This window comes from Coturnix japonica, chromosome 27 (assembly GCF_001577835.2).
Source record: "Coturnix japonica isolate 7356 chromosome 27, Coturnix japonica 2.1, whole genome shotgun sequence".
Classification (NCBI taxonomy): domain Eukaryota; kingdom Metazoa; phylum Chordata; class Aves; order Galliformes; family Phasianidae; genus Coturnix; species Coturnix japonica.
Window position 1 is genome coordinate 2,926,536 of NC_029542.1, and position 26,499 is coordinate 2,953,034.

Consider the following 26,499-nt stretch of genomic DNA (forward strand, 5'->3'; position numbering starts at 1 on the left):
AAAGCTGCTTTTGGGGCTGTTTACCTGTCATAGTGGGTTCCTGGTAACGCAGGAGCTGCCTTGTCTTTTATTCCCAACAGAAAGATTAAAATACATTTATAAACTAAATACTTTTCCATCACGAGCACATCGTGCTGATTGCATTGGCTGTAGAGAAAGCATGACAATGTATGGCTTCAAAACAGTACTAAGAGTCATTTGTGCTCTCATCCCTTTCTTTGCAGCAAGAGTAAAACTGGTTTTAGTTACTAGGGCTTTAATTATTCTAACTCCAGATGCATGAATGAGATTTTTTTTTTCCCCACATCTTGTTGGAACTTGAAGAACTTCCCCGGAACGGGGTTGAAAATAACCTTAAGACTGTTAGAAAATGACTGCAGTGTGGGTGAGAACTGGCAGGCCCTGTAATGTGTGGCGCTGGGTTGGAGGCTGAAAGTGCAGGCTGAGCGTGTTCGAGCTCCTGCGCAGCCTTTCATGAATGAACTTCCAGAGTTTTTTTATGAATGAGCTCTCCGTCCTTGAATGAACACCAGAGCTCCGCGCTCTGATTGGCCCCGGAGCATAAAGCCACGCCCATTTTTCCTCTCAACTTACTGCGATTGGTGGACGCTCCCCAACCCTGGGTTTCATTCACGAAGTCAATGAAACAAAGGAGCAGGGAGCCGTGATGGTGAAGGCGGCGATGCGTCAATGGGAGGCCGCCCCCGGGCGCTCAACGGCCTGAGCTGCCGTACGGGCGGGGCTGAGCGGGGCTCCGCATGGGCCGAGAGCCGCCACCGGGTGAGGTGCTGGGGCTGGGAGGGTCGGGGTTTGCCTTTGGGACCGGGGGAGGCACGTTCTTGGGGTCGAGGAGTTCTGTCCTACTCGCTTAGTGAAGTTCTAGGAGTGGTTTCGGAGCTCCCCTGGGGTTCTTCCAGCCCTTTATTCCTCTATATCCGGGTGTGTGTGTGTGTGTGCCCCGTTGGAGTGGTTTCGGAGCTCCCCTGGGGTCCTGGTTCTTCTAGCCCTCTATTCCTCTATATCCGGGGGGTGTGTGCCCCGTTTGTAGCCCCCGCTTGTAGCCCCCGCCCTCGGCAGGTACTGCCGACCCTCTGGTCGCCTTCCCCTCTACGTTCCCCTGTACCTTCCCCAGGTGCGCTCCGAGAGCCGGCAGCTCCGCGGCCGCGGAGGTAGCGCCCGGGCGGCAGGATGAAGGGGTACGTGGACCAGCAGGTGCCGTTCACTTTCCCCCAGGTAAGTGGTGGTTCTACCGGACGTGGGAGGGGGCTCATGGCCGGGACATCCCTCTCTTTGAGCCCCGAGCTGATCCGCTCCTCCCGCAGCCGCCGCCGGGTCATGCGGGCTCCGGATGCCGAACTCCGGGCGCTGGGAAGAGCCCCATGGAGCCGGGCTTGCTGCCGGCGCAGGATTCGGAAGGTAAGAATGGTGGGGGGGGGGNCGGCGCAGGATTCGGAAGGTAAGAATGGTGGGGGCTGGAGGGGGAGGCTGGGGAAGGCTCTGGGCAGGGACCAGGTCCTCCCCCTGTGCCTCCGCCCCCACCTCCCCGTCCCGCCCGGCATCTCCCTGCTGGAGCATCCCGCTGTCCCTCCCCAGCGCTTCGCTGAAGAAACCTCTCGCTTTTCGTGCAGAGCTCTTCCAGGACTTGAGCCAGTTCCAGGAGACTTGGCTGACAGAAGGTAGGCTCCTTCCCCTCGCTCTGTTTTGGTTTCTTCGTCTTTCGCTTCTTTGTCTTTTTGGTGTTTGTACTGTTCCTTTGCTTTGTTTGCCCAGCTCCAAACACTGAGGATTTTTTTTCAGGCTTGCCAACCTCTGAGCTGTGTAAATGAAGAAGCATGAATCACACCATTGTGCTGGGTATTTGCTTATGAATGGAACTTGGCCGCCAGCCCGTTTTCCTGGTTACAATTTTTGTTTCAGCCTCTACTTGTAACCGGTTTGATTTTATGCTAATTTGTCGCTGATCTTTGGTAGTTACTAAAACATTTGTATTTTCTTCAACAAACAGTGAAGTGTTATTTTAATGCGGGAGACGAGGTGCTTTTCCTAACGCTTTTTTCTTTTGGAAGATAATTCTCTGCAAGTACCGTCCTAGAGTTCATCTTTCTACGTTAATATCTAAACTGTTTTGCCTCTTAACTTCGAGGAAGAAAAAACCTCAAGTGTTGGGAAGTGCCGTTAATTCGGTTCTAAGCGATGTAGTGAACTCGTTCTAATTTCAGTGCTCAAATTGATCTATTTTTGTAGAGGAAATGAGAAGGTTTCCTTAAGTAGAGACTCCTGAGCGCTTACTGTGATATCAGTTCTTAACAGTTAAATAGTTGTTAAGTAAAGAAATATGTTTCAATTTTAGGTAGGTAGGACTCAGTGAGGGTTTAAGGGTACGTTGGAATTAACTGAGGCTGTTCTGGGGTTGAAACGCTGCTAATTTGGAGCAGGAATGTAGGTCTTTATCACAGGTCGTCTGTTGGATCTGATAAAGATGCTCGCTTGCTTGGGACTGATTTCTCCATTGAGATGTTTATGTCAGAGTCAGATTCTGGCAGTCCTTTCAGTTTTGAGTTTTCTGATGCCTGATAACATTTTCAAACATTAATCCAAAGAATTTGAGTCCATTTGTGTGAATTCATTCCCACTCTGCTACCGGTAGATGCTCCATAGTCAGTGCCTCAGGTGGAACGGAGGCTGCATCGAGGTCTCATAGAAGTGGATGGAGAAAGGGAACTGCTGTTGTTAATGTGTTTCATTACTCATAATGCAAACCTTAAAGGAAAGTAGCAGTGTAGTGTTATGAGTCCTACTGAGTTTCTTCTGCTTCGAGGAAGAACTCCTGAATAGCCCTGAGGATGGATGGAACTTTGGGTCATGCTAACAGCTCTTCTCTCTGCATCCTATCAGGCAAAATCCCCCCCTTTGCTCTCTCTACTCCTTAGCTTTAAAATGACTTTTGCTCCAATAACTTTGGGAACTTTGCTGCTTTCTATGAATTGTTCCTCACTATGTGCTCAGCAATGATGTGCTGCCCTCTCAATCTTTTGCTGGAGGCAGCTGAGTGGCAGAGCATCCCAGCATCTTGTCAATATCCCACAGCAAAGGAATGGGGCTCTGGGTTTCTTATTACTTAATTTTATGCTGCAGTCACAAAAAGCACAGTGCCTGCAGTTCAGTGCCCCATAAAACGTAATGACTTTTATCTTTGATGGACATGCAGAGTATTCTTGAAATTACTAATGAATCATCAGAGCTGAGAAGACAAGATTTTAACGGGGATGAAATGAAATGAGAGGGGAGAGCCCAGAAATAACAGCCATTAAAGCATGGAAGGCTTCAGAGGTGGCTTTGTGCAATGGGTTATTTCTGAGATGTTACAGTAGTAGAGGAGAACAAAAGTCTGTTGGAGGCTGTTTTGTTGCTGCCTGTTAGCAAGCAGATCTTCCTTTATCCTTGCTATCAGATTAAACCTCCAGGCTGAATGCAAGAGAAATGCTTGAGAGAAAATGCACTGTGATTTAAAAACCACTGAGGAAGGTTTTATCCAGCTCGTCCACATCCAGAATCTGTCAGAATGTGCTGATGTGATGCTGGCAGATGGTGACAGTGCAGAAGTGATCTTGGAATGAAGCTGTCAGCAAAGCGAAGCGCACTGAGCTGAGAAACCCAACCTCGGCTCAGACAGTGTGATTGTATTATTTCTTTTAAGTCACTTTCTGAAGGTGGTTTGTACAATGAATCGGGCAGGTTTGTTTCTGTTCCCCTCCCTTTGTTACTTATGGCTCCCTTTAGCTGTCACATTGGTTATTTTAAGGAGCAGTGATTGCAGTGAGAAGAGCTCAGCTAGTTCCACTCTAATCCGCTGCCCATTGTTAGCATGGGATTATTCCCTGAGGTTTATTTTTGGCATGTCTTGTCTATCTTGGCTTCACATGACCGAGATTAGTGGGCTTCCATTCCTCATCTCCCTTTCCTCTGCATTGCTTTAGAGCTAAGTGCAGGCTTCTGTTCACACCGCAATATCCACAGCAAGGTCTGCAGTGAACCAGCAGTATATTTTGTGAGTGGTTTTGTGACTTAAGCTGTGAGCTTTCCCTTCCCTGCAGTTAAAGGGGCATAAAAGTAATAGCTGGAAGTTATAAAATATTATTGCAACAGGCGTGTGCTGTGGTGAAGGTTCTCCCCCAGATGATTCCTCCCAGATCTCAGCTGCTGTGCGATGAGGGCTGTGGGATGTGGGCTCAGCTGCACCTGAGCTGAAGGAAGCAGAGCACACCCATCACCAAGGATGGAGCTCAATAGTGTTTGTGTTTGGAACACTGAAAGGAGTTATTCCCTGTATGGATGCGCAAGGGTAAAGTTAGGAATGCTGCTCTTGGCAAATGGGAGATGCAGGAAGTGAAGGAGGACGTGTGGCTGACAGCTGTGAAATCACAAGGGCTGGTAACTACAACAAACAAAGCAGCACCAGTTAGATATCCCAGCATTCTGGTGTCAAAACAGCGTGCAGTAGCACTCTGGACTATGAAAGCATTTGATTTTTTTTGGATGTTAATCTGCCAAAAACACATTTGAGAACCTTGCAATCAAACTCCTTCCTCTGTTGTGCTGTTGACTTTGCTACGAGGCTCTTCATTTCATTTGAGGGAGACATTAAGTCAGGACTCTGTGTTGTTAGTGAGATGCTGAAGTTGTTCAGCAGTGTCTTCTTCCAGGTATTGTTATCTTCCCCTGTTATTTTCCCCCTTCAATGTTGTCTTCCTGCCCATCTACAAGTGGACTCCTATCCAGCTAGCAGCTATTCCCTGCTGCTGGAGCTGCTGAAAGGATCTTTCCTATACAAAGATGTAGGTGTTTCCTGCTCTCCTCGCTACTTTGGCACAGCCTTTCCAAATCCAGCAGCTGGTCAGAGCGTTTCCTTTGCTAAACACTTTAGAAAAGATCCCACAAATGATGTGGGTTGGGTAAAGTGAACCTGGAGCGAATAAACTTGCTGTCACCCTTTTTGCTCCCATTGAAGGGGCAGGATGCTGAGGCATAGCTCTGTGGGCAGCCCTTCCAAAGGGAAGAAGCTCATCATTACTGCAGTGCCTCTCCATAGAAGGGCCTTTCCAGCATAGAATCATTTCTACCTTACTGTTAGTTACACCATACAAAGTGCCACATCTAATTCTCCTCTCTCTCTTTCTTCCCCCTCCCCCTGGCAGCTCAGGTTCCAGACAGCGATGAGCAATTCGTGCCTGACTTCCATTCAGAAAACCGTAAGTGGCGCGGGGCGGCTGCACTCCTCAGGGGAGAAGGGCTGGATATGTTTACAGGATCCATTTACCCCCAAAGGACCCTGCAGATGTGACACGGATATGGAGGCTGAAGTGCTCTGCTCAGTCCTGCTTTGTTGTGACAGTGATAATGAAGCCCCAGTGTTCCCATTCATATAATGCAGGGGTGTCTGTGTGCACAGAGCTACCAAACCTTGTGCTGAGCTGATCCAGTGGGTGTGTTTTAGGTGGTGAATGAACAGGCATCCTGAAGAGCTTATAGAGTGTGTTAATATGATAATCAAAGGTAGAATTTGTGCTGCCTTTCATCCCAGATTGGAATGAGTTGGGCTGCGTGTGTGACTCTGGGTGTTGTGTGTCCTAGGGGGGAATGCTTTGGGGCTCTTCTCACCCACATGAGTTCATGCTGCTGGGATTACATCCTGCTGCCCTTAGGAACTGAAAACGTGTGCTGAAAATAGCCTTGTTTGAACCACAGTGTACAAAGCACAGCGCTTGCATCCATCCTGCAGAGCAGTGAGTACTGTGTAGGTCCCGCATGAGGCTGGGAGCTTCTGCTCATGGCCATGCAGCAATTCTATCTCCTTTCCTGCCCAAATGTCAACAGCACAGCAGTCACTCCATCCTCTGGGCAGCTCACTGAGAGCAGGCAAGCTTATTTACAGCCACTGCAGTCGGTTGTGCTGTTATCCCATCTCTGTTCCTCTCTGCTTGGGGGCAGTTTTCCCCATGAAAACCAAAACAAAACGCTCCTCAGAGTGGTTCTCTCCTCCCTCCTTCCCAACTTGGCTCTGGGCACACTCTCTGAGTCATGCAGCTTGTTTCTTCCTCTCTTTGACCTAGAACTGAGAGGAGGGCTGGTCCCATGTTTCGCTCTGAATGAATGAGCCAGTTGTAATGCGATCGCCTGTTCCAGCTAGCAGGGGCCAGAAGGAGTGGGCTGCTCCCAGCACATTTTACTGCTTGAGGTTTCAATGGAGCTCAGTGTACTGGGCAGAGCATTTCTATTTGTGTTTTGTTTTTTGCTCTTCCCCCCCCCCCCCCACACCCCTTACAGTCTCAGCCAAAACGTCAGTGTTTTTAGATAGGTTCTGTCTATCCTTTTACTCCATGCATTGGGAAGAGCAGCTCAGGGTTGCCCATGAGATCTCCTCATCCCCAGGGAGGAGCAGGAGCCAAAAGCAGTTTGAGGCTGTGCTCTCTGCTGGATGTGTTTACTTACTGTGGTTCTGTCAGGCTGCTTGGATCCCTCTGGGTGCTGGCACAATGCAGAGGGTAAAGACAGGCTTTCCTGGAGTGACCTGAATCCCAAGGCAGACAAACAGAGCCAGGCTGGTGAACCTTTTTTTCCCCCCTCTTGCTGAGATCTAATTGTGGAGCAGGGTGGGGGAAATGCTGGCAGTGAGAAGCAATCAGAACATTGTGTACTGAGGGAAAGAAGCAGCAGCCCCTTTCCCATCCCTCTTGTTAGCAGCTTGCTGGGATGCTTAGGAATTGCTAGGCTCGCAGTGAGGCACAGTTTGGTTCTCCTATGGCACAGGTTAGTGCAGAAACAAACCCAGCAGAATGAGTTATTCACAGCTTAGGATGTGACCTTCTACTCTTCAAACTATAATCACAGCTCTGGACATCCCACTCCTCACAAGCAGGGTTGTCTCAGCTCAGAGAAGTGGGAAGAAACTGGCAAAGGGTCCACAGAGAACCTTAGGAAGGGCTCAGCCCTCATTTGGGCCACTGACCTCTCCCTTGTTTGTACAAACAGAGCTGGGTATTTCTTTGGGGTTACTCTTTCTTCCTCCCTAAGTGCCATAGCCTCCTACCAGCAGCAGCAGCGCCCATAGGCAGAAGATGCTCACCACATCCAATAAGCCAGGGTGAGAATTCCAGAGGAATTGGTGAAGGAAGTTGTGTTCCCTGCTGGATTTAATTAAGCATGAGAAGTAACGCTACCCACATCCTGACACTGCGAACTGCAACCCACGTTTGTTATTCATGAAACCTTAACCAGCCCAGAAATATTCCTCCTATTATAGGCTAGGAGGGAGGCTGTAGAGAGGACCTGCAAGCTGCTCTTCCAGCTTGAAGGTGGGTTTGGTGCAAACAGGGACCTGATGTCAGTATCTGCTGTGTGCTCTGTGTGAGCAGGGATGCAGCTCTTCTAGAACAGGACCTCCAGTTCTGAGTTGGTTGTGCTTCTGGAAATGCTTCTTGTGTGAGAGATAGGCAGTCACCAGACTGTAATAGGATGCAATGTATGTAATAGGATGCAATCTGTTTTCCCAGGGAAAGCCCTCAGCTCGTTGTCTACAGAAGCCTTGCACTTATTTTCATGCAGGACAAACCACACAATGAGGATATCCTGATTTGTGGCATTGTATTATTGCATTGTACTTAATGCACTGTTGCATTGTAATGCTACTCATAAGACATGTTTAACAAGTATGCCAACAGAAGAGAGTTTTGCCTGGTGATGCAAACCAAAGCTTTGCTTTCATGTGTTGGAAAATAGGATTCCTGCATGCAACCCCTCAGCAGTCTCCATAAATGAGAGAAGTTTCAGCTTGATTTTTTTCCCACCTCTCAGTAGCTTTTCACAGTCCTCCTGCAAAGATTAAAAAGGAGCCACAAAGTCCCTCCTCGGACCCCACGCTGTCCTGCAACCACAAGCAGCCATTCCAGTACCGCAATGGAGAGCAGTGCCTTTATGCCAGGTAACACAGGGAGGGATGGGGGTTGTTGGGGAAACTGGGTGCTGCTGTGTTATCTGATGAGCTCTGATTGCCGTGACCTTACCTGAGAGGGAGGGCAGTGTGGTGTGGATCTGCAGTATGGATCACACAGGGATCACTATTTCCAATGCATGGCACAGCTCAGAGCCATGGGGAGATCAGGGCTGGCATCTTTTTTCCTCCCTAGTGCTGAAGTGAGCAATGCTGAGTGCATTATAACCATAGGATTGTAATGCTCTTATATCTGTTTGACTCCTACAGTGCCTATGATCAACCCAGACCAGTTGGGATCAAGTCCCCTGACCCAGGAACCCCAATCCAGTCACCGCTCCAGCAATTCCCCAGACAGGACAGGAACTTCCTGACTCCTTCAGGGCCACCACACCCCACATCCAGCTGTGGATACCTCATTGAAAACAGGTGAGATGCAGATGGAGGCAGTGGCCAACAGTTGGGTCTGTCTTGTTTGGGTTTGTAAGGAGGAAATTCTTTACTCAGATGGCAGTGAGGTTGTGGCACTGCTGCCCAGAACTTGGGGTGCCCATCCCTGGATGGGCCCTGAGCTGCTGGAGGGCACCCAGCCCATGGGAGTGGAACCAGATATTTCTAGGATCCCTTGTAATACAACTGTTCTATGGTCCAGACCGAAGTGCTCAGCTTCCAGCAATCCCCCCCAACCTAAAGCACCTCAAATCTGCAGCTGCTGCCTGGGGTTTGAAGGGAAGTCTGACATGAGACTCATCAGTTGTTGCAAATGATGGGCTGTGTTGTCGTCATTGCACATACCCACTGTAGGGTCAGCTCCTTGCCCAACTCTGCATGTATCTCTTCCAGCCCTCACAACAAGCAGCACAAGGCCATTTGTCCCCTTGAGCAGCCCTATACCAGCTCAGAAGGCCAGGAAAGCATCCCATGCCCTCTCCTCTCTTGCAGCTCTGCCTACCAGCCACCTGTGGAGATGTGCCACTCCTTCCCCTCCTCCCAGGGCATGGCCAGGGATGCCCCCATCGCCTACCAACGCCCCATATCTGAGCAATGCCTCCAGTTCCCCCCACAGGGCTTCAAGCAGGAGTTCCACGACCCACTGTATGAGCAGGCGAGCAGCAGCTGCCAGTACCCAGCAGCCGTGGTCATCAAGCAGGAGCAGGTGGACTACATGTATGACTCAGGTGGGCAAAAGGATCTCCTTCTGACCATGGCATTGGCAGGAGTGAGCCAAGTCTGTGGGTGAACATCCATCACTGGTGGGTTCTGGCCTTTCTAATTGTGCTTTTGCATCTTCAGGAGCTGGGAAGGTGGCTGTGTAGTGGGGGAATGCAAGCAGTTCTGGCTTCTTGGGGCCTCCAAGAGGAGGTCAGGGCATTCACTTTATGTAAGGTGCTAGTGGAAGGAATTTCTAATAGGCTGAAAACTAGATATAGGAGCTCAAAGGTGAAGATAACCCCATTCAGACTAGATTTAAGGCATGCTTCTTGTTGCTTTGCAAGAGAATAAGCATCATGGGCATGTGGGGATCGCATTCATCAAAAAGTGAATCTATAAAGCATGAGAAAGGAGCCCTGTGTTTGTAGGAAATGGAAAACCTGGGCATGGTTGTGCAATGCCACACCTCGTCTCAGCTAGGCTGGATCACCGCATTAATAAACACCACTGATTTCATTTGCATTAATGGAACCAAAACCGGCTTCTTGGCTGCAGCCTCTAAAAACTACTTGGGTCCCTGCCCAGCCTGGTGCATTTGGAAGGTCTGGACAAGAATCTTGCATTCTTAGATGTATTTTTATCTGGTCAGGTAATGCTGATCATTCTGGTTGGATTCCAAGGGTGAGTCCCTAAAGGCAAGAGCTTGGTTCTGCCAAGGGACTGGCAGAGAAACTGGAGTCAGGGCTTGTCCCTCTGCTGCTTCATTTTCTGCTATAGAATAGTTCTAACCTCTCTTGTATCTCAGTGCTGCTCCCTGCAGCAGAACCCTGTGCTGTGTGAGGTATATTCACTGCCTGCTGATGAGCAGAGCTAAAAGCTTGCCACTAAATCAGGTTGGCTGTCCCCAAACTGGCCTGTCCCAAGGCCATAGCACAGAGTTCAGTGTGGCTCTGTCAGTGTCAGCCTCTACCTGCCTCTTTCCATAGGAGCAGGGCAGGAGACATAAATCCATCACCCAAAGCTCCCATAGGAGCAGGGAATGCTGGGCCCTGCTAGGCAGATGGGAGGAGAAAATGGGCAAACCCAAAGAGCTGTGCTTGTGCTGTCCTATTTGCTTCTGACCCCTTTGTGCCTTCCTTCCCCTTCCAGGCTGCAGCTATGACAAGCAGATGAGGCCCTTTGCTGATGATGTCTGTGTTGTTCCAGAAAAATTTGAAGGTTAGAGAAAGAATAGCTTCTTTTAAATGGGGTTATCCAGCATCACTGCTAGCAGCTTGGCCACTGCCTGCATTGCTCATAGTGCATTTGCTGTGATTCATGAGCAGCTCTTTGGCACCCCATTTCCTGAACATCTTTAGCAGCACGTCGTAACGATTGTATCTTAATTGGGAAGTGCATCAGAGCTTCTAGAAGAGCTGCTGGTGAATTTGCTGCTTTGGTTTACGTGAACTGAAATATTCTGGGTAAACTTGTGAGATGTGCTCTCTTTGCAGCTGTGTTTTACCCTCAGAAGCACTTTATTTGTCCTTCTCAGCAGGTGATATCAAGCAGGAGGTCGGAGGGTACCGAGAGGGTCCCCCCTATCAGCGGAGGGGATCTCTCCAGCTCTGGCAGTTCCTTGTGGCTCTATTGGATGACCCCTCAAACTCCCACTTCATAGCATGGACTGGAAGAGGGATGGAGTTCAAGCTGATTGAGCCAGAAGAGGTGAAGCTCTCTTGTTTCTCTGCAGGCTCAGGGGGAGCAGCTACTGACCTTTAAGACCCCCCCGCCAAGTCCAACCTCAGCCCACCCCCACCTTGCCAACCACATCCCTTAGTGCCACATTTTCACTGTTCTCAATGTCCTGAAGGCAATTGGAACTGCTGAGCCCATGCTATTTCTTGGGGGCCTCTTCCTTAAATGCTGTAAAAGTTTCTATGTGCCACGGTCCTCCTTTTCCAAATATGATCAGCTGGATGATATCTGTGTTCACAGCCACTCATGCACTCTATGGCTTTATCCTGCAGGTAGCCAGACTGTGGGGCATCCAGAAGAACCGGCCAGCCATGAACTATGACAAGCTGAGCCGCTCTCTTCGCTACTATTATGAGAAAGGCATCATGCAGAAGGTGAGTTTGCAAAGAAGCATAGAAACATAAAATGGCCTGAGTTGAAAAGGGACACGGTGATCATTAGTTTCAATCCCCTGCTGTGTGCAGGGTTGCCAACCAGCAGCCCAGGCTGCCCAGAGCCACATCCAGCGTGGTCTTGAATGCCTGCAGGGATGGGGCATCCACAGCCTCCTTGGGCAACCTGTTCCAGTGCATCACCACCCTCTGGGTGAAAAACCTCCTCAGAGAGAGGAAAAGAGAGATCAGAGAGGGAAAGAGAGAGATCCACCTTCGTGTGGCTTGGTGGGGATGTTCTCTCCCAGATCCAGGACATTGGAGGGGATAACTGTGTGTGTGACACCATGCTGGTCAATGAGGTGGTTGGCAGCATCCTCTGCTCTCTCTTTCCCTATAGGTGGCAGGGGAACGCTATGTCTACAAGTTCGTGTGTGAGCCTGAGGCTCTGTTCTCTCTGGCCTTCCCTGACAACCAGCGGCCAGCCTTAAAGGCAGAGCTGGAGCGACAGATCAGTGAGGAGGACACAGTGCCTCTGTCCCACCTGGATGAAGGCACTGCTTACCTGCCTGACCTCGGGAGCCTCCCCCCTCAGCTCTACAGCAAAGGCTACACCTACTAGCACTGCTGGAGCTGTGTTGCCACCCTGCTCGTGTATATAAGATGTCTGGTTAGTAGCAGAGCTGTGTAGGTGTTTTCCCAGACCAGCCTGGGGCTGCACGGAACTATGATACCTGCTGTGGGATGGAGAAGGGATCAGGTCGATGTGTGGATGGATAACCAGCAAGGGGTTAATGGGGCTGCTGGGTGCTGGTGGCTCCAATCCCATATCTGGCTGGGGATATGGATGGGACAACTAACTCCTCAGTGTGAAGTCATCACCTGAGCAGGGCAGCTGTGGCTCCCCAGCATCACGGATAGTCACTGCCTCCAGCAGGAGCCCACCTACAACATCCCTCCCCTTGGCAGATGTGATGCCATCCTGCTCATCTTCTCACAGCTGGGGATGCTACAGCTGCTGCTGGCTGTGTTCCTCCAGTTCTCACCCCCTGGGTATGTTGCCCTCAGCTATGGGCAGCCCGGACCTGTGCAGATTCACCTCCTCAGGGCCAACTTTCCCTTCTTCCCAGGGGAGCTGTGCCATGTGGCTGCAGACCAAATGCCTTCCCCTCTTTAAACCACTCTTTAGGCACTGAGAAGTTCCTGTCCCATATGTGCATGCTCCTGCATTGCCACCTTCTTGCCTGCAGCACTTCACGCCAGGGCTGTTCTAGTTGGGCAGCTGGAGGTGTGGGCCAGAGTGAGAGCACTCCCATTGTGCATGGCCCTAAAACCAGTACAGGGTGACCACAGAGCTGCCTGAGGTGCTGGGTGTGAGCAGAATCAAACCAATGTCATTGCCTCTGTCACCTGGCCATAGGTGTGGCACACCCCAGACAAGGGCTAGAACCATCTCGAGGATCTTTAGAGGCTTTGGGGTTTGGCTAGAAAATCATTTGAGGTGTGAAAAGAACCTAAGGGGGAAGGGGGAGTATTAGGAAAATGCTCTACAAAGTAACTGAAATCAGAGCTCTTACCATCTGAATTTAGACCTAACCTCTGTATGCATGTACCTCTTCGAAGGAAAGGCTGAAGTGTTGGAAAGGCAGATACCCCTGCAGCCCAAAGCAGCACTTCAACTGTTTTTCCACATCCCATCCCCATGGACAGGTGCTGTGCTTCCTAATAGCTGCTCCAGCCAAGTGCCCATTGGGGGAAGGAGCAGCGTGGTGAATCTGTATTAAAACAGCCTCTTTTCCTTGACTGAAAGACCCATTCCCTAATGCTTCAGCCCTGCAGTGCTGACAGCAGCCCCTCCTGGGGGTCTCAGGAGCAGCTCCCCCTGCTGCTACCTTCCCATTCTCAGCCCTGGGTTCCCAGCCCTGCTGCCTCATCCCACTCTACCGAGTGCCTCCACTGTCCCAAAGTGATGGCAAAGGGGGACCCTGCTGTTGGTATAATCTGCCTTTACTATTTATGAGTGTAAAAAAATACTATAATTAATAAATTGGTCTATGTCTTTGGCTGCTGTCCCTTCCTTTTAGCCCGACTGCTGTTCTATCAGCTTGCTTTGACTCAGTACCTTAAAGCTGCAGGCTACCTGAAGCAGTTTGTTTTCTGGAGTTCTTTGGGTTACCCTTGAGCCCATTCAAGCTTCCTTCCAGCAAGGAGGATGGAGCTGATTATCAGTCAGATGACATTGCAGCCCCATCTTTCACTTGGAGTTGTCAGTGCACGGATCAATGCTGCACGGAGCAGTTCTGGGAATCAGCAAGATCAGGTTCTCATAACTGAGTGTGTGTGTGGGGGGGTGACCTCTAAAGGAGCAGAGATTTATAATACCCACATCAGAATGGGAGCTGATGAATGCACTCTGCAGCCCCAGTTCAGCCAGGCCAAGGCTGTTGGGGTGCCAAGTGCCATCATTCCTTGTGCTGCTCCTGGAGGTGCCAATTCCATCCCACCCTGCATGGGAGGCTGCAACACTCAAACACCAAAACGCCCACAGCTGCAGCATCGTAAATCTCTCACACAGAACACAATGCAAAGTTCCTTTCTGGTCATAGTAAATAATTAACGTGCAACATTACAGCATGTCCCAGATGTACCCTTAAGCGTGTGCTGTCTGGGACAAAGGAATGAGCCCTAACAGGTTGCCAAGTGGAGCTGAACTCTCTTGAGACCACATCTATAGGATTATCTGAATGGAGGTTGGTGCAGGAGCTGTAACACTCCTGAAAAGGACACTGGCATTGGCTTTGCTGATAAAGAGATTTGCTATGCTAAATACATCAGCCCTAATGCCATCTCTGCACATCTCCCCCCCACCTCCCCTCCTTGAATCACAGTAACTGTATCCACCGCACTTGTTGGAGGCCATTGGGCACGATGAATATCGATCTCCCTGTGCCCTGATGGCTGAGACATCCACACAACAGCAGTGCCTGCAGTGTGCTGAATGCAAGGCGGGGGGAGCAGAGCTGCCCACAGCAGCTTCAAGCATTAAAAAGAGAAACTTTCTGTATTCAAGGATTCCCTCCTGAATACAGAGTGCTGGCCCAGCAGCTCCATGAGCTCCAGCCCCATTTCCAGCCCAGACCAAGCAGCACAACCCAGCTCCAGCACAGAGACACCAACCCAAGGATTTATGCAGGTGACAGAAAATGCACACACAAAACACATGTGCTAAAAATGGGTACTCACTGTAATCCCAGCTGGCTTGAAGAGAACAATACATTCATGAATGCAATTGTCACAGAAAGCTCATGGAAACTGAATTACTACAAACAAAGCCCCTGTTGTGTAAGGAGCACTTTGCTGTCTGGTAATGAGCCCATTAATGAGGCTAAGGTAGTTACTATAGCAGATGGAGTACATGTGAGGGTGGCTGTAAAAAACACATTTATCTTTCTTGTATGAAGGGCAAAAGGTTGGACTTCCAGGAAGAAATAAGACATACAAAATAACATGTAAAATCATATATATAAGCATAAGCTGGAGGCAAGTGCCAGTCTGCCTGCCAGCCATTGGGGAATGGCACTCATTGCAACCCTCCAGTTCATTCATACCCAGTTACTCACTCTCTGTATCCTTTCCCCTTTTACTTGTAGTTAATTCACTGCTAGGTTTGTTCTCTGCCAGTAGGCAGAAGGGAAATGGCTCAGAAGAGGATTCAATAGGACAACTGTATCCGCACAGCAACACAAGGAAAATAAAAGGCCTCCAAACGTACAAAGTTTCTAATTCTATTTACCTCTGTAAAGATGTAACAGCAGGGAAGAGCTCAGGGTATTTACATAACATAATAAAACAGTATATACAAAACCCCTGTCCGCTTTTGTACATAGATACAACATATCTCCTTTTTAGAGCGAAGCATTCTTCTGGATAGCTCAGTATAGAACAACCAGCCAAGTTCTTTCTACTTATTTCAACAACTTTAACAAACATCTCAGGTTTGGGGAAAATAAAGAAGTTGGGGGTCTTCATCTATGGCACCAAATAAGTTTCATGTGTTTGTAACAGAAGAAAACAATTTACAGATACCTTCAGCATGACATAGCGCACACTGGATAGTCAGATCTGCTCTTACACTGGGAAATGTTACACCATGTTTTACAGACTTTGCAGCTGTAAGAGAATATTCCATTGAAAAAACCAACACTTGTGATGTCACCAAGTGTTGTAAGTGGAAATAAAACACATGACACATTGTAGAGAAAGTCCAAACATCTGCAACCAGTTATGCTCACAGACGGAGCTGTGCTACAGAGTGGATGTGGTTAATTACCATTTGATATCCTAGCCTTCAGCACATAGGAGATGGTGAGGAAGGATAAGACTTGCAGTCTGACCTGTGCCATTATCCAAGTATAACAGACATTCTAACTGAGTTTCAAGGGATCTTTCCTGCGTTATTCCAAAGCCACAGGTATTAAATGGCTCATTGCAGGAGGGACAAATAGTTAAAGTGAACAGGAAAAAAGCAGAATAAGCAGCTCTCCCAAAACAGCCACTGTCTGAGAATGTAAGTTGAAATAAGTCCCTTAAGCAGAGTAAAGAAACAAATCTGGCCATTCCAAACAGTGAGGTTGGTTAGCAGCTATTTCCCAATCGCTGCCTTTTTATTGTTGTTGCTCTGCTCAGATTTCTGAGCCTTAAGGTTATGTCTCTTAAACAAAAACAAAAGGGAATGACTCAAAAAGTGTTTCAAGGACCGTTTCTGAAGTGATGCAATACACAGAAGACATCCATCACGCTGCTGCGGAAACCTGAAGAGCAGCTGACATCAGCAAGCACCACCCCCTTGTGCTTTTTCTCTGAAAACACCTCTTTTCTGTCAACTTTGTAAGTAAAATTGCAAGTGTTCTAAAAGCAGGGACATTCAACAGTCCAAAATCACGTGGAAAAGCAGTCAGTGGGAGGAGGGCAGGGAGGTTATCGGCGCCTGAACGCACGTGATATTCTCCAGGCGTTGGGCTCCTCATAGCGGTTGTAGAGAGGTTCAAGCCGCTGCTGCTTCTTCTGTTTGCTCAGTTTGGTTGGATCTGAAACCTTGAAGAACGCTGGTGCAAATTCCACCAGCCAGCGGGGATCGATGGTTGTCACTTCACGCATGTATTCCTTGGTGGTCAGCACCAGTTCGTGATACACAACCCTGAGAAAAGAGACAGCAATCTGAGATGCTGAGATCTCCAAACAAGAAGAGACACATCGAGGGCTGCACTTTATCTCTGATTCTACCCTCGTTCAGCATCATATTCCAAAAGAACCCTCCAAACTTCTTTTTCCTCTCCTACCTCTCAACATAAAACTGCTCCATTCAGTTCGAAACAATTCATTCTCTCACTCAGAGTTCAAACTCGATTCCAAGAACCAGGAACACAGAACTACCACTACTTCAGTCCCAGCTTTGGTTCTAAATGAAAGTCTCATGTCTGCAGAGGCACAAATTCTAGCAGTAGGAAGAGCCAAAAGCAGACTTGAAACTTCTCTTACTCCACTCACTGCTGAATGACAGAAGCCTGCGATTCAACCTGTAATCTACAAACAGAGCACACTACAGTCTTTTAAAGTTATGAAGCCTGAATTGAAACAGGAAATTACAGGATTTCCCTTTCCTTATGTCAATTAGACAACAAAAAAGACCTCATAAAACCATGACACCTTACCATTCTGGCTGCCTGTTGAAGAGAGCACTGGATGGGTGAATATAGACTACTTGTTGATCTATGAGTGTTCGATAACCCTCTTGGGGATCCTTCTTTGCTGCATTTCGGAAGAAGCCGCTGCAAATGGCCTTCTGGACTCGAACTGTTGCCTTGCCACAGGACACCACATCCAGCTTGTGCCTGCCAGGAAAAAGTTAAGGAGACAAAAAACTTTAGTTCTCCATTTCCAAGTAGAACCATTAACATCAGATGAACAAGTTTTGTTCAGCTGCTACAGTACAGGAACATTACAAACTGAGTACCTGTTCCACTGCAGATGCTTACCTGTCCATAATGCCCAACATCTGCTTGCGGATGTCCTGCGCCCTCCGTAAGGAGCGGGCTTGGATAAAGTTTTCATAGCACCAAGGATTGGAAAACTTATTGTTCTTCCAGGAATTGTACACAGCCAGCAGAGTGAGATGGTCACCTTCTGTCTGATGGAACTTGGCTTTCTTCTGATCAGCAAGTGCTTGTTTATCCTAACACATAAAGTATGCATCCATCACTTACATCTTACCAGAGGTAATGAAGCAGTGGCTTTGGCCTTGCTGCTCTTCCAACCCCTCCCCACTTATCTAATCAGTCATTAATTACACTGTATTACATAGTCTGTTAACTTCAATTTCAGTCTAAGTTGCAGCAGGCCATCATAACAAAGAATCAATGGTTTCAAGAGGAGTCTGCTGTGAAGGAATCCTACCACAGCACAGTGTGCTGCTTGCTGACTTAAAAGCAATCATCAGTGGTTTGTTCTGAAGAAACATATTCCATATACGCAAAAATGACAAAGCCATTCTGATCTGCAGAGCTAAAGCTGACTTAGTTTAGGATTGTATGTGTCTACTGGGAAAAGAAAAAGACTTGTAATGTCCATCTTCCCACCCACATCCCCCCCAGCTACAGACTGCCTGTCCAGAAAGGGTATCAGATATATAATGCATGAACAAACACATTACTTTGGCAGATATGCTCACTCACTAAGACCTAAGGCAGTCAACATAGAACACTCATTTCATAACAGTGCTTCTTCTCAGCAGCATTCCTTACCTTCGGCCTGTAGAACACATTCTGAACAGACAGCATGGAGACTATTGTCAACATTTCCTCACTGCATCCCAGATGTACAGACATGATCAGCATCTTACACAACATGGGCTCCAAGGGGAATTCTGCCATCTGCAAAAGAATTGTTTCAGAGTACACTGAAAAGCCTCAAAAAAACTTGAGTTCACTCAGTGGAATTGAGGAAAGCTCTTTCTTCTATTCTTTCTCATCAAAACTGTGTGTATTACCCAGAATAATTATACTCAAAGGTAAATTACTTGTCTATATACACACACTCACATGGATATCTCAGCAAATACAGGAGATTATTTCAGATATTCATAACCTTATGAATAAGCAGAAATAACAGCTGCTCCTTAAAAAGAAGAGAATACAGAACAACTGCTCTGTCGCCCTCTAAACACTGGCAACCCCAACAGCACCAAGAAGTGTTTTATTTAACCTACCCTGCGCCCAAGTCGAGTGAGTAATCCCTCATCGTCCAGAGCTCCCAGGGTGTACAGCTGCTCCATGGCAGTGATGAGAGTTTCCATCGGGGGAGCATCCATGAAGTCGAAGGACAACAAATCATTGATGCCCATAGCCTGAGCAGAGGGAGTGGAGAAGTGGCAAGTTAGAACACGGAGGAGAAAGAAGACACCAAACTCCAGCCACAGATAATATAAGCATCTAAATAAAACACTAACTTCAGCTGACTGAACCTCCATGAAAAGGGCTGAGGCAGAATCTAATTCACTGCATAGTTTATGATCAGGCTGACTTGATAAAAGCCAGAGAAATACCCACCTTCAGGGAGAGTACTGTACTGGCTAAATTTGTTCTCTGGATTTCAGGCACGTTGGTTGTTAGCATTTCATCTCGATAAGCACGCTCTGTGTACAGCCTATAGCATTTCCCAGGTCCCGTTCTCCCAGCTCTTCCTGCTCGCTGTTTTGCTTGAGCCTAAAAGTAAACAGGCATGTCAATAAGGGGGTGTAAATGGATGCCATTAAAAAATGTGAGATAAAGTGATTATTCACCGATTTAATTCCAGTAATAGAAAGATTTCCATTACATCCCAGGAAGGTTATCTTTTCCTTAGCATGGCCGCATAGAATCTCAAGGCGTTTTCAAAAATGTAGTTTTATCATTACTTTGCTTCCACGTGCTTGGATTCCATACCATTTAAATGCATGTTAACAGCAGGAAATAAGAGCACTGAGTACAGAATACCTACCTGTGAGATTGGTGTAACAACCAGCTGGTCAATCCCAGTCTTGGAGTTGTATACCTTCTGCTTCACAAAGCCAGGATCGATCACAAACACAACACCATCTATTGTTAATGATGTCTCAGCAATGTTAGTGGCAATAACAACCTACAAACACAACAGCTTGCTTCAGTAACCAATTTGTATAGGCACATATGCAACAAAACTATTAAAATATACCAGCAGAAAATGAAGTCACACTTAGCTGAAATTACCTTTCTACTCCCTGGTGGGGCTGGATCAAAGATCCTGGTTTGCATTTCACTGGGTAAGGCTGAATATACTGGAAGGATAATCAGCTCTGGAACGTCAGGTCCTAGAGATTTCATCCTTTCATAAAGGATCTCACAGGCTGTGTCAATCTCCTCCTGGCCAGTTAGAAACACCAAAATATCGCCTACAAAGGACATAAAGCAGGCATAGAATCAACTATGCTTAGTATGGCTCCTGTATTACCACATTTCCATATGACACCTTTCCATCTGAAGCAGAGAGCCCCACTTTTGCTAGGCCCCTCACCCAGAACCAACACCATCAGCATTTTATTTACTGTATTTGCAAACAACAGACAATAGTGCCAAGGGCACTGTTCTGCTCCTGTTACCAATCACATTCCATGAGTCAGAAAGATATTGCTCATAGGTTACAGTCCCTCAGTCACCTGCCACCCACATTCACCATCCATGAATCACAACTCACCTGGTGGTTCAGTTAAGTGGATCTGCATGACTGTAATCAGACTAGCATCCAAATAATCTGTCTCTGGCTCTTTTGTGTACAGAATTTCAACTGGGTATGTTCTGCCAGGAATTGTGAAGATTGGAGCCTCGTAGAAATACTGAGAGAACTTCACAGCATCCAGTGTTGCTGAAGTCACTATCAACTTCATATCCTGCCGTTTCTGCACTGTCTGTGGCATGAAAGAAAGTTCTCAGGTCATTTATTGCCTTTGGGATAACTGATACAATGCAATTGACTTCAGTCAAAGAAACATTTCATATTTAAAAAGAAACAGAACAGGCTGTCACAGGCAGACTGGGTGGCTTATTGCAGCACTGAGAATTTCAAATAACCAGCCACAAAGGTCACATTTCAAACCTCTCTTGGCAGCACCCATCACAGAAATCTTTGGTCAGAGAAAGAAGAGCAATGCAATAGCATTCCTCTGCTCATCCTCCATTAAGAACACCTTGGAGAGCTAAAGCTTTATGTTTCTGTTGAATTTTGCTTGCTTTATCTTCACACAGAGAAAAACTTGGACTAAATTATAAGGCCCATTGCTTTGCTTCCTATAAAACTCAGTACAGGAATTAACTTGACTTGTCTGGCTTAGCCTTTCCCAGTGGGCTCCTACCTGCATATAGCACACAAAGGACATCACAGCAATAAACATTATATATAACATTACCTTCTTCAGGAGTCCAAAGAGCACATCTGTGTGAATTGTCCTCTCATGGGCTTCATCCAGCATAATGATGGCATACTGGGTCAGATCAGGATCTATCAAGCACTCTCTCAGTAACATACCATCTGTCATGTACTTGATGACAGTTTCAGGACTAGTGCAGTCTTCAAATCGAATGGTGTAGCCAACCTTGAATAGAAAACACATCATTTTTACATTAAAACCCAAAAGAAATAATTACCACCATTAATTCCTAGTTTGATTATTCTGCCAGACAATTTTACAGCTTACAAGGGAACACACACATGCACATGAGCAACAAAAAAAAAACCCAGCTCCACTATTGATTTCTCCTGCTTTTCTTCATGATTATTTTGGCATGTCATTCAACTCTGAAATTCACCTCTTGTCCCAAACAGCAACCAAATTCTTCTGACACTCTCTTTGCAACAGACATTGCAGCCACTCTGCGAGGCTGAGTGCATCCAATCTTTCCTCTTGACGTATAACCTGCCTCAGCCAGGTATTGGGTAATCTGTGTCGTTTTCCCAGATCCTGTCTCTCCAATAACAATCAGAATCTGGTTGTCGTGTACAGCCTAGAAAAGATCATTAAAAATACATATATTAACATGAGAATACATACATAAACATGAGAACAAGCAAAAATAAACATAGTATGGTTAGGACTAGACTGAGGACCTACTTCTCTTGCTCCAGCTGACCCAGACCAAAAGTGAAATACTCTGAGTCTGCTAACTTCTCAACCACATAGCCAACAAACCTCTTCACCCATTTGATTCTAGTTTCAATTTTGATTTACTAATATATATATATTTGTAAATAAAAATAATTACTCTGTGCTACACTTCTGCATTTATTAAATGGTTATTCACCTACTAACAAGCTACAACAAGATTTATATTAAATTACTCCTTGTTCAAACACTATTTCAAGAGTCTTACTTGTATCAGCTGCTCCTTCAGTCTGAAGATTGGGAGACTCTCTCTCTGCTCAATGATAGAAAGCTGCGTCTTCTTACCATAAGAGGCTTTGTTGCCACCAAATGCATGTTTCTTCCACTCTGGGATATCATTGGGCATCATCCCAATACCTCGCATATTTGCAGCTATTTGTCTTCCATCCACTAGAAAAGAAACAATTCCGTTATCACATTTAAGTTCACGCAGCACAGATTCCAATAATTATCCTCCTGTCATTCCAGCATCCACACCTTCTATACTTTTCTTGTGTATTTTTGTATTTTAGAAGTTCCTACATGTATAACCCCTCTATTACATTCATTTCCAAGGTAAAAACCATCCATCTTGCTGTTTATAACACATCCTCAGCTGCCACCAAAAATGCACAGTTCACTGTTGCATACCGTCAGGGAGAGGATCCACCCAATGTGTGTTGAGTCCCATGGGGATAGAATCCATCTCTGCTTCTCTTTGGGCTTGTTTAAGTTCTCTTCTTTCTTTAGCTAAAGCACTCTGCATCATTGCAGCCTGGGACAATGAGCCATCAGGATTCTGTAAAGTAAGGAAAAAACATTAAGATTTCAAGTGTTCTCAATAAATCAATTAAATAAAGTGTCTTTAACCCTAGAAATCTCTTCTTACCTTTACTATTTTTATAGGACTCATATCCATGCTCTGTTTAGTATGACCTCGAAGGAATGGTGGTTCCTCTTCAACTAACTCAATCTCAAGATCTTCATCTAAAATCAATAAGTGGTAATTTTAATAGAAAGTTCTTAATGTTTAAGAAAATTGTAGCATGTTTCACATTCATTTTGCATCAAAACATGTCCAGAAACATAAGGAATTAAGAACCACAAGACTACTTAGAAATACTACCTTCTTCATCATCAACTTTAGGAAGTATCCCAGTCTCCTCATCAAAGTCAGGAAACTCTTCCTTGGAAAGCACATTAGCTGCAATCATCTGGTAAGAGAATGAATACAATATGAATATATGAATACAATATATAATATATATGAACACAGCTTACATCCATGAGTTCTCAGTTCTAGTGATACTGTCAGACTTGTAAGCCAGTAACAAAGGAATGTTCCAGTTTCAAGACAAAAGCCCACTCCTTTTGTTGGAGATATTCCCACATTCTAGAACACATCTCCCCATATCATCCAGCCTCAGAACAGTCCTTCTGTCATTCTGCCTAACATAGGACAGCTGGCCAAAAAGTCCCACGAGAAAGTAGCAATTTAAAGTCAAGGTATAAATTAAACTAGGCGCTGTATTTTAGACCACAAAACCTTAGCAGTTTTACTGAGTGACACCATAACCCCCTCAAGACAAAACGTACCTGCTTTATTTCCCATTTCTCTGGGTCTGAAATTCGGGTGAGGCGTTTCCTTTCCAGGGTATCATCCTCCACCTCCGGGGCATTCACCAAGGACAGGTGACTGGGTCTGTCTGGGTTTCTCATAGAGGTTTCTTCATTGGTTTCTCCAACCAAATTTCTCCTCCGGTTTGGATTCAAGTCTTCCCCAGTGTCTTGATCAACATCCTACATCAGATAGATTAATTAGTCAGCTCTATCTACGTTGCATCTGGGCAAGCATAGCAACAGCTTAAAGTTTCGTCAGTCATTCAGATGAGTGTCAAATCAAAAACACCTATTTGGATTATTACATCAGAAACACACACAAAAGAACCCAAAGAAAATGAATATAATGAAGATAATGAGTCACTTAAAAATGAGTTACAGTTGTATCTGACTTGAAGGGTTACGTGTTAGTATTCAGTAACAAGATAACAAAAAGAAACGTAAACTGTAAACATCTTAGCATCCCATAATTTCTACACTAGGCACCACACAATGGATTCCACATCCTGTGTGATGTGACAATTCCATACCTTCATGCTCAGGCTCGTTTTGGATCCAGTAAAGGATAACACTTTGACCTTCACTCTTTGTCCTTTGCTCACAACATCAGCAACATTGGCAACACGTCCTTCTCTTCGAAGCTCAGAGATGTGGACCAAGCCCTCCCAACGCTTCCTGTAGGTAAAACATGAGACATTGAACATTATTACTCAGATGGTCTTTCAGATCATTCAGAGTCTGGATTAAAATATTTTGTTGTGAGCTGATTGTCTGTGGATGTTCACTGTTCTTTGTAAAAATAGTTAACAGTCTCTACTGTAGCATCATAACCTCTTTAAGACCCCAACAGAAAAAAGTAGAGATAAAATGGTACCAGATTTATTGTAAATATTATAACATACCTCAGTCCTTCCAGCTGCACGAAGCACCCAAACTGCATTATACTGGTGACTTTCCCATTGTAAATGTCTCCAATGGAAGGCTCCTCAGGTGGCGGACGGTCTACGTGCTTGTCTCTCCATCTCTCATTGCTCTTCTCAATATACTTGTCTCGATCCCTACGGTCCCTACTTCGACTCCTGCTCCTCGAGTAGTATCTGGATTTACCTCTGTTCCTATCCCGAGTCCTGGAACGAGACCTAGAGCGAGATCTGTGCCTTCGTTTCCTGTCCCTGCTCCTGCTTCGGCTTCTTTTCTTTTTCTTTGCCCTTAACAAACAAACAAAATATATTAACACTGAAATTCGACAAGAGCAAGTAGACATTAACTGCCAATATCCAGTCCCTTAAAAATGAACTAATAACATACCGGTGGTCACTGCTCCTTTGTTTGCTTTGCTTGTCTGCACTAGGCATCAGAGCTTCAAGTTCTTTAAGTGCATCTGCTGCCACTTTCACATCATCTTCATCCAGCATAGTCTGCAAAAACAGAGAATCATCCTATAAGACAGCTGAGATAAAAATCCATCACAGAGAATTCACCTACAAAAAATCATCTCATGCATTTCTATTCAGAAACACAAACTTAAAAGAAAAGATCAGGCAGAATACATGATAAGAACAAATATTAAATGTAATAAAGCTATTTTGCCACATTAGTGGACCAATTCTGCTTCTACATAAAGGATCCCTTCAACCCAGCACCTCAAATTACTATTGAGTTACAGAATATAAGTTTGTAGAAGTAACTATTGGTAACAGTTATTCCTAAGGATTACATCCAATAATATCAGCCTTTGGGCTCATTGATGTTTTAATTCTCAGTCTGCTCTTATCCACGCTTTGGCTGGAGATATAAATGCTAACGTGAAGAAAAACCTGAAATAGAGACACCAAAAGAGCCACAAACTACATTTTCACACACTCATTAAAGGAAACTGAAATGATGACCTTACCCTAACGTTGGGATTGTCTGGCCTGCAAAGGGCTGGAAATAATTCCTTCAATCTTTCCTTTTCCGATTTGGGTTTGGTAACGGCCTCTGATTTGGAGATGAACAAAACAAACAGATAGTTTGTAAGAGTCAAAATGATTTCATCTCAGCCTTTCTGAAATTGAATGTTAAACTTTCAGCCACATATAGAGGTTAATACGGATCTTATTATTTTAGAATATTAAATATATTGCCCTCAGCAAACACAAGACACAAACTGCAAAGGATTCGAGAGCACAGTTTGGTTGGGTTTGTTTCTTTTTAACTGAACTGATGGAAGGGAAAAGAAAAGACTTCACTCACCTTTACTCGCAGATGGTTTTGATGGAGGCCGCATCGTTTGTATGAGACGCAACAAGTTGCTGATAAGGGAATCCTGCAAACAGAATAGAAGGTTTAAGATGTAAGAGGTGATAGCATCACTTTTGGTCATTATTACAAAGCACAATATGGGGGTAAACAACAGGGCAAAGATTGAAAGGCTGAATATTGCATAGCCCTGCAGTATAGCCAATCCCTATATCTCCCTTTGATAAAGGAACACACAGAACACATTCAGATCTCACTTACTGTGAACTCAGCCCCATTCTTTAGCAGAACGGCTTTAAACGTGTCAAACGTCGTGTTTTTCTCGGCGAGGCTGATCACAAATTCGGCTACAAAGAAAGAGCACAAAGTGAATCAAATAGCACAAGGGCACAGAATCACACAGAATCACAGAATGACCCGGGTTGGAAGGGACCTCAAGGATCATGTAGTTCCAACCCCCCTGCCTGGCAGGGCCACCAAACATACACATTTACTAGATCAGGTTGCCCAGGAGACCCCATAGATCCCCATAGAGACCCCATAGATCCCCATAGACCCCATGGACCCCATAGATCCCCATAGAGACCCCATGGACCCCATAGATCCCCACAGAGACCCCATAGATCCCATAGATCAGGTTGCCCAGGGCCCTGTCCAACCTGGTCTCGAACACCTCCAAGGTGTTCAAGGGCAGCACCCAGATCGATCCATCTACCTACAGAACAGCAGCATCCCCTTCTAGGCGCTCACATCTAAACGTTTTATAATATTTCTTTTAGAGATATATTTTATTCTTCTCAATTCCAAAGGCCTTTCGTTGAAGGCATCATGGCCGTCAGGCCCGGTTACAACCTCCCCACAGCTATCACCCCACCTCACTCACCCAGATCCTTATCGTTGATACCCAGGTGGTTGTCAAGCTCGGTGCAGACCTTAGAGACCAGCGATAAATACTCGAGCTTGGCGAGCTCCTCTAAAGCCGCCAGGTCCGCCATCTTTCCCCCACCCCCACCCCACACACCAGGAGCCACTTCCGCATCCGGGAAGCACCGGAAGTCAAGCTGATCATAGAGAGGATAGAGAGCTAGAGCGGCTCTGTCCGGATCCAATCAGCGCTGGGGGGTGCCGGAAGTGGCCGTTGCTAGGCGACGCTTGCCGCCGCCATGTCGGCCTTGCACTGGGAG

At 46.2% G+C, this 26,499-nt stretch overlaps 2 protein-coding genes across 13 annotated transcripts; one reads left to right on the plus strand and one right to left on the minus strand.

Annotated features, from left to right (window-relative positions):
- The first annotated feature begins 619 nt into the window (after positions 1-619).
- ETV4 (ETS variant transcription factor 4) lies at positions 620-13,310 on the plus strand. 12 transcript variants are annotated; one of them, XM_032440905.1, is made up of 12 exons: positions 620-780; positions 1,133-1,233; positions 1,323-1,416; positions 1,629-1,676; positions 5,196-5,249; positions 7,855-7,978; positions 8,258-8,416; positions 8,930-9,165; positions 10,289-10,357; positions 10,677-10,846; positions 11,149-11,250; positions 11,648-13,310. In XM_032440905.1, exons 2-12 carry the CDS (start codon positions 1,189-1,191, stop codon positions 11,867-11,869), a joined length of 1,323 nt encoding a protein of 440 aa, XP_032296796.1. In that variant the 5' UTR covers positions 620-780; positions 1,133-1,188; the 3' UTR covers positions 11,870-13,310. The 12 variants fall into 12 exon arrangements, with proteins under 12 accessions (XP_032296796.1, XP_015741411.1, XP_015741413.1 ...); XM_015885925.2 differs by having other exon boundaries at positions 621-780; positions 7,852-7,978; positions 10,674-10,846; XM_015885927.2 differs by having other exon boundaries at positions 621-780; positions 7,852-7,978.
- Positions 13,311-15,012: 1,702 nt separating this feature from the next.
- DHX8 (DEAH-box helicase 8) lies at positions 15,013-26,356 on the minus strand. The gene is made up of 23 exons (XM_015885574.2): positions 26,199-26,356; positions 25,577-25,662; positions 25,310-25,382; positions 24,969-25,054; positions 24,383-24,492; positions 23,977-24,282; positions 23,605-23,749; positions 23,051-23,254; positions 22,581-22,668; positions 22,344-22,441; positions 22,106-22,253; positions 21,684-21,865; positions 21,123-21,317; positions 20,723-20,908; positions 20,014-20,224; positions 19,530-19,711; positions 19,282-19,422; positions 18,852-19,007; positions 18,512-18,649; positions 18,048-18,176; positions 17,283-17,479; positions 16,959-17,138; positions 15,013-16,444 (listed from the first exon to the last, which is right to left on the minus strand). Exons 1-23 carry the CDS (start codon positions 26,308-26,310, stop codon positions 16,225-16,227), a joined length of 3,573 nt encoding a protein of 1,190 aa, XP_015741060.1. The 5' UTR covers positions 26,311-26,356; the 3' UTR covers positions 15,013-16,224.
- Positions 26,357-26,499: the final 143 nt, after the last annotated feature.

Coding starts and splice junctions, on each gene's coding strand:
- ETV4 (XM_015885925.2), top strand. CDS start 1,189: ATGAAGGGGTACGTGGACCAGCAGGTGCCGTTCACTTTCCCCCAG. Junction 1,417..1,628: donor GCCGGCGCAGGATTCGGAAG/GTAAGAATGGTG, acceptor CTTTTCGTGCAG/AGCTCTTCCAGGACTTGAGC. Junction 9,166..10,288: donor GGACTACATGTATGACTCAG/GTGGGCAAAAGG, acceptor TTCCCCTTCCAG/GCTGCAGCTATGACAAGCAG.
- DHX8 (XM_015885574.2), bottom strand. CDS start 26,310: ATGGCGGACCTGGCGGCTTTAGAGGAGCTCGCCAAGCTCGAGTATTTA. Junction 24,493..24,968: donor CAGACAATCCCAACGTTAGG/GTAAGGTCATCA, acceptor CTGTTTTTGCAG/ACTATGCTGGATGAAGATGA. Junction 20,909..21,122: donor GTTGCTGTTTGGGACAAGAG/GTGAATTTCAGA, acceptor TTTCTATTCAAG/GTTGGCTACACCATTCGATT.